The sequence below is a fragment of the Vicia villosa genome, unplaced genomic scaffold, assembly GCF_029867415.1.
Source record: "Vicia villosa cultivar HV-30 ecotype Madison, WI unplaced genomic scaffold, Vvil1.0 ctg.000349F_1_1, whole genome shotgun sequence".
In the NCBI taxonomy this organism is placed as follows: Eukaryota; Viridiplantae; Streptophyta; class Magnoliopsida; order Fabales; family Fabaceae; genus Vicia; species Vicia villosa.
In genome coordinates this window covers 1,090,659-1,098,122 of record NW_026705156.1, presented here as the reverse complement: position 1 = coordinate 1,098,122, position 7,464 = coordinate 1,090,659, and the positions used below count along the sequence as shown (strand labels likewise).

Below are 7,464 nucleotides of genomic sequence, written 5' to 3'. Positions count from 1 at the left end.
GATGACTTCATCCTTCCAGCAGATGGGAGGATCCAGCAGTACACGTCCGACATAGGCTGGACGATCTCCTAGTCCATGCCCCACACAGGCTGGACAATCTCCCCGTCCACGTCCCACACAAGCTGGAGGATCTCCTAGTCCACGCCCCACACAGGTTGGAGGCTCACGCACCCCACATCCCACACATGTACCAGCACGTGGGGTTGATGAGGCAGTTGATGAGATAGATTGAGCTGATTTTCGTGGGAGGGATGATCCCGATGAGATTCATGTCGTTGACGGTAGATTTTGGATTCAGCCCGAAGAAAGCAAGTAAGTTTCCTATTTAAAAAATTTTATAGTATGTATACATTTTCATATTTTATATAAATTTATATCTAACATTTTCATTTTTTGTTTCAGTTTTATGCTGAGTCGAACTGCTGCTAGGATTGTTAACTATATAATTCAGCAGATGTATAAATCAACTTTTAAGAGCTATGGGGACGTCAAAAATAAAGACGAATGGTTTAGAATGTTTAAGGTATTGTTATTTATATAGGTTGTGCATTTAATTTATATTTTAGTTATGGTTATTTAAATAAAATTCTCATTATAATTACTTAACATTTTATTTTAATGTCATACAACATTATTGCAGGAGAAATGTGTGTGGGATCCTTTTATTTTATTTTATAAAGTTTATTATATGAATTTATTTTATAAAATTTTATTATATAAATTTTATTATATAAATTATATTTTATAGATTTTATTATATAAATTTTATTTTATAGATTTTATTATATCAATTTTATTATATAAATTTATTATACATAAATTTTATTATATAAATAAATAAATAAATTATATAAAACCAAATGCATCCTGCGTGTTAATTTTTTTTAAAAAAAAAAGCATTTAATGTAGCAAAGTGGAAACCACGTCGCTACATTGGTCAACAAACACACTTCTCAACACCTGCCACACCTGCTGTGTGTGCAGGAAGTTGTTTCCTATGTAATCATATTGCGACGTGGGAGTCACGTCGCTACTTTCTGACGTGGTCTCCACGTTGCTACATAGTTGCCACTTTAGCTCCTGCGACGTGTTGGCCCACGTCGCTATTTTTTGGTTGCCACGTGATGTTGCATGTTGCAACGTGTTATCCACGTCGCTGCAGAGCATATTTTTTGTAGTGAACATTCCACCAAATAAAATCTTGAACATGTAAGTCTAAGTTAGCTAGCCTATCCGCACATTGATTTCCTTCCCTATAGATGTGAGTGACCAAAAAGTTAATAGATCTAGAAAAATGCAGAATATTCTCCCACCTGTTTCGAATCGCCCAAGGAACGATGTGGGGTTTGGTGAAGGCAAGGACCACCATCTTAGAATCCGTCTCAAGCCAAAGATTACTCCAATTTTTCTGTTGGACAATTTCCATGGCAATTATAGCACCATACAACTCAGACAAGAAAGCATTCCCTGTACCAAGAAACTTAGAGAAACTACCTAGATGGTTTCCCATGTGGTCTCTATAGATACCGCCACAAGCCGCACGCAAAGGCACTCTGGAGGATGCGCCATCTGGTTACATTTTATCCAATACAGAATCGGAGGATGCCACAAAAATTCCTTGACAGTAACAACTTTAGGGGGATTGACTTTTATATTGAAACATTTGAGAAGCTGGAAATTCAGGATAGAATTCGACCCTGCCGATGGAGAGGAGTTACCAGTTGAAGCGACATCAACCTTGACCTCGTTAAGGAACCAAGTCCAAATAATATTCTTGTCCTCAAACCGAATTAAATTCCTAGCTTTCCAAATCCTACTAATAATACTAAGGACCGCGACAATCAACACCACTTTTCCTTGAGCAGACGTTAGCAAGGAGTAAGCGGACCAAACATCCTCAACCGAACTCAAGCTCTGAGACATAACTGGCGATAAAAAACTCCAAAATCTAGCAGCAAATGAGCAAGAGAAGAACAAGTGATCAGAGGTTTCCTCATTAGAGCCACAAAGATTGCAAATTAAAGGAAAATGTAAGCCCCTAATCTTCAGATTTTAGTCCGTCAAGACCTTATCGTGAAGCAGCCTCCAAAAGAGCAGAGAATACGAGGTAGGAAATCAAAATTTTAAATAAGGGTATAGAGGATAAATTGATAAAAAAAAAATGCATATATTAAAATAACATGAGAGAGAGTTGGTGACAATGTCAGAAAAAGTAAAAAAATAGTACTAATATACTAATATTGATTCGATTGTGTCATATTAATACAAACTCTATAATAAAAATGATTTGACAGATGGTTCAATTGAAAGCGGGAATAGTTGTTGTGGTGAAATAATGTAATTAATTGTTTTAAATCAGATGATACAAAATTTGTCAAAAAAAAATCAGATGATACAATTAGTTGAGAAAAGCAAAAAAAATAGACCACAAATAATATTGAAATGGTGACGTGGCAGATAAGAAAGGATAGAGATATATTTTCTAAAACATCTTGAGTTATGCCTCAGTCACTTTAATATTGTAAAATAATTTTATATTATTGTCAAATAATATATCAACAATATTGTCATGTCATTTAAATAATTTTAAAATATAAACTGATTTTATATTTTCTCAAACATCTTTCTTATATATGTTATAGATATTTTTAGTATTTAATTGATTTTTTTAATGGGTATAATGATTCTTAGAGCCGTCTTTAACACCGTGTAAAGCAGACTATCATACAAGTCTTTAAAATTTCACGGTTAAATCGTAATTAAATAGAGTCTAATAGATCTTTGTTACTATTAAAATATGGGTAAATAGAGTCTCTAATTTTTTGTCATAGTTGAACAATGACTAAACTAAAGAGGGATTCCAAAAACTTCAAAAACTTGAGACGACTCTGCTGATTTCGATAAAATTTTGATATGATTAATGGATAAAAAATATACTTATTCGGACAAGATTCTGATTGATACTCTCTCCGTTTCACAATGAGTGTCATTTTAGCAAATAAAATTTGTTTCAAAATAAATGTCATTCCCACTTTCAATATATTTATAAGGTTAATTTAGTAAATATACAATATCACATGAAAATATTATTACATTTTGTAATTTGTGTGCAAAATTTTTAAAACTTTAAATGATATGAAACGGAAGAATATAATGGTTTAAAAAAAAATGTATTTATGGTCTAGTTGAGTTATACTACTTCCGGTCCTATTTATAAGAAAAATTTCTCTTTTTAGATACATTGAATAAATAATATATCTAAACAGTATGTTGTCGAGATACATTATTTATTCAATGTATCTTAAAAAATAATATTTTCTTATAAATGGGACTAGAGGGAATAATAGTTATGGTTTAAAAAAAAAATATTTATGGTATAGTTGAGTTGTAGTATTTATGGTTAAAAAAAATGTATTTTTGGTGTAGTAGTTGAGGAGTCATGCTATCTTTACACTAAAAAGATACACCTGATCCTACACCGTACCAGTTATATGACTGCTTTAGCACTATTCTTTATTTGCTCTTATTTCAACAAATCAATAAAATAATAAACAAAACAAAAACAACATATATTATACGGTGTAGTGTCAGAATTAAGTGTAAGTTTAGCATTCTTGTAAAATGAAATGTGTAGGTAGGTATGTATTTCTATTTATATTTGTAATAAAAATCCAATCAGAATCTGCAGGGAAAAAAACAGTGAAAAAATTACATTGAAATCCCTAAAACTCTCACTCTATCCCTAGTGCCGTCTTCACCTTCCATGTTTGTCCAAATTTGCTCACATAGCCTCACATCATCTTACAAGTTCCGTTCCAATCACCTCACATCACATGGGTCTTCCCCATTTATTAAACTTCTAACTGAATACACACATGACTTCTCTATAACCTGTTGCCCAACATTTAACACAACCTATTCAAACATAAACCTATCCACTTTCTCTCTCTGTATTCACCCGTAATAATGGATTACATACATTTCTTTCTAGTAGCAACAGCCACTCTAGGTTTCATATCCATATCCAAATCTCTCTTCCATTTCCTCACCTGGCTTTACGCCATCTTAATCCGCCCAACAAAGCATCTCAAACACTACGGTTCATGGGCCATAATCAGCGGCTCTACCGACGGGATCGGCAAATCCATGGCTCTAGAGTTGGCATCCAACGGACTCAACATTCTCTTACTCGGCCGAAATCCTCTCAAACTCGAAGCAACCTCAAAAGAGATACTTAATAAATTCAGAACCGTCGAAGTTAAGTGTGTTGTTGTAGACTTACAGAACAATACCGAAGATGAAATAATGAGAAAAATTGAAGAAGCTATGGATGGTTTAGATGTTGGAATCCTAGTTAACGGGGCTGGTGTAGCCTATCCTTATGCAAGATATTTTCATGAGGTTGATTTGGATTTGATGGATTCTATCATTAAGGTTAACATAGAAGGAGCAACTTTGGTTACAAAAGCTGTGATTCCTAGTATGATTAAGAAGAAAAAAGGTGCTATTGTTAACATTGGTTCAGGTTCCACTGCGGATAAAGTGGGAAATAAATGTCATTCCCACTTTTTTTTTTAATAATGATGGATATTTTTTTAATTTTATCCTTCAATTATTACTCTGTACACTACTTTCAATATATTTATAAGGTTAATTTAGTAAATATACAATATCACATGAAAATATTATTACATTTTGTAATTTGTGTGCAAAATTTTTAAAACTTTAAATGATATGAAACGGAAGAATATAATGGTTTAAAAAAAAATGTATTTATGGTCTAGTTGAGTTATACTACTTCCGGTCCTATTTATAAGAAAAATTTCTCTTTTTAGATACATTGAATAAATAATATATCTAAACAGTATGTTGTCGAGATACATTATTTATTCAATGTATCTTAAAAAAGAATATTTTCTTATAAATGGGACTAGAGGGAATAATAGTTATGGTTTAAAAAAAAATTATTTATGGTATAGTTGAGTTGTAGTATTTATGGTTAAAAAAAATGTATTTTTGGTGTAGTAGTTGAGGAGTCATGCTATCTTTACACTAAAAAGATACACCTGATCCTACACCGTACCAGTTATATGACTGCTTTAGCACTATTCTTTATTTGCTCTTATTTCAACAAATCAATAAAATAATAAACAAAACAAAAACAACATATATTATACGGTGTAGTGTCAGAATTAAGTGTAAGTTTAGCATTCTTGTAAAATGAAATGTGTAGGTAGGTATGTATTTCTATTTATATTTGTAATAAAAATCCAATCAGAATCTGCAGGGAAAAAAACAGTGAAAAAATTACATTGAAATCCCTAAAACTCTCACTCTATCCCTAGTGCCGTCTTCACCTTCCATGTTTGTCCAAATTTGCTCACATAGCCTCACATCATCTTACAAGTTCCGTTCCAATCACCTCACATCACATGGGTCTTCCCCATTTATTAAACTTCTAACTGAATACACACATGACTTCTCTATAACCTGTTGCCCAACATTTAACACAACCTATTCAAACATAAACCTATCCACTTTCTCTCTCTGTATTCACCCGTAATAATGGATTACATACATTTCTTTCTAGTAGCAACAGCCACTCTAGGTTTCATATCCATATCCAAATCTCTCTTCCATTTCCTCACCTGGCTTTACGCCATCTTAATCCGCCCAACAAAGCATCTCAAACACTACGGTTCATGGGCCATAATCAGCGGCTCTACCGACGGGATCGGCAAATCCATGGCTCTAGAGTTGGCATCCAACGGACTCAACATTCTCTTACTCGGCCGAAATCCTCTCAAACTCGAAGCAACCTCAAAAGAGATACTTAATAAATTCAGAACCGTCGAAGTTAAGTGTGTTGTTGTAGACTTACAGAACAATACCGAAGATGAAATAATGAGAAAAATTGAAGAAGCTATGGATGGTTTAGATGTTGGAATCCTAGTTAACGGGGCTGGTGTAGCCTATCCTTATGCAAGATTGCAAGATATTTTCATGAGGTTGATTTGGATTTGATGGATTCTATCATTAAGGTTAACATAGAAGGAGCAACTTTGGTTACAAAAGCTGTGATTCCTAGTATGATTAAGAAGAAAAAAGGTGCTATTATTAACATTGGTTCGGGTTCCACTGTTGTTCTTCCTTCTTACCCTCTTGTCACACTTTATGCAGCATCAAAAGCGTAAGTACTTTCATAAATGCATCTTTTCTATTCATCAATCGCTTCATCAATCGCTTAATTAAAGATCTGTTAATTACTTTAATTAGGAACAAATTTGAATGTAGATATTGATGCTGATTTTACAGGTATCTTGCTATGTTCTCTGCATGCACCAATTTGGAATACAAACATCAAGGAATTGACATCCAGTGTCAGGTTCCGTTGTATGTGTCGACGAAAATGACAAGGATGAAGGCGTCTCTGTTTGTTCCAACACCAGATGTATATAGCAAAACATGCATGAAATGGATTGGTTATGAGAAACTGGTTGTGCCATACTTATTCCATTCTCTGCAATCATTTGTCATAAGGGCGATTCCTGATGTGTTGTTGGATTCTTACATGCTCAGTTATTTTCTTTCCTGGCGAAAAAGAGGACTTTTCAAGGACTCCAAAATCAAAGCAGCTAGTAAATCTGAAGCAAATTAGCATTGATGATGATGATGCCGAATTTAGTTTTCTGTTTCTGCTCAATCAACATTCTGCGAAAATTTAGAGTTATGATGGTTCTGGTGGATTGATTACATATGTAGTTTCTTTTTTTTCTTGTACTTTCTCTTCTCGATCATTTGCTTAAAATTTTATTTCTGCATCCATTATAATTGAAAATTGGACCAAGGCCACCTCAAGGAGATGAGACTCCGCTAGAGATAAGTAGAAATGTGAATAATTTACTTGAAAATGGTGTTGAATAGTCTATCCGAGTTTGATTGAATTTATCTTAGTAAGTGCGAATTTGATGTAAAAACGGACATGCAACGTACACTAGAACTCTATTAGTTCTTATACTCCGAATCCAGCCAGAGTCGCAAAAATGAACAGGACCAACCGGTTCAACTTGATAGAGATGTAGATCCGGTTCAACTTGGTAGAGAGATGTAGAAGTTATATAAATTCTGTTTTAGAGAAGATTATAGAAAAGTAAAAAAATATATATTAATGTTATAGTTTAGAGTATTTTTTTATCAAAGAGAAATAAAGAAGAAGAAGTGACCTTTCATAAGTAAGAAATAAAAACATGATGGAGAGTGGAAGAGAATTTTTGACAGTTAGTTATGACTAGGTTGGGTTTGGGTCAAAATTATATGTATTTTTTATGTTTAGTATTTATAATTTTTTTAAAAATATTTTATAAATATTACCGGTTTTAATTATCGAGTTTAAATTGGATAAAAAATGTCCGTATCGAAATCTCATATCCTTTAATTTCTTAATGATTAATTGATTGGTCATTA

The 7,464-nt window shown here is 33.1% G+C and overlaps 1 protein-coding gene and 1 pseudogene across 1 annotated transcript; both read left to right on the top strand.

The window, feature by feature from the left end:
- Nucleotides 1-3,675: 3,675 nt before the first annotated feature.
- On the top strand, nucleotides 3,676-4,665 carry LOC131627120 (very-long-chain 3-oxoacyl-CoA reductase 1-like). Its single transcript, XM_058897946.1, has one exon. The coding sequence runs from the start codon at nucleotides 3,967-3,969 to the stop codon at nucleotides 4,576-4,578; it is 612 nt and encodes a 203-aa protein (XP_058753929.1). The 5' UTR covers nucleotides 3,676-3,966; the 3' UTR covers nucleotides 4,579-4,665.
- A 611-nt stretch (nucleotides 4,666-5,276) lies between these two features.
- On the top strand, nucleotides 5,277-6,838 carry LOC131627119 (very-long-chain 3-oxoacyl-CoA reductase 1-like; annotated as a pseudogene).
- Nucleotides 6,839-7,464: the final 626 nt, after the last annotated feature.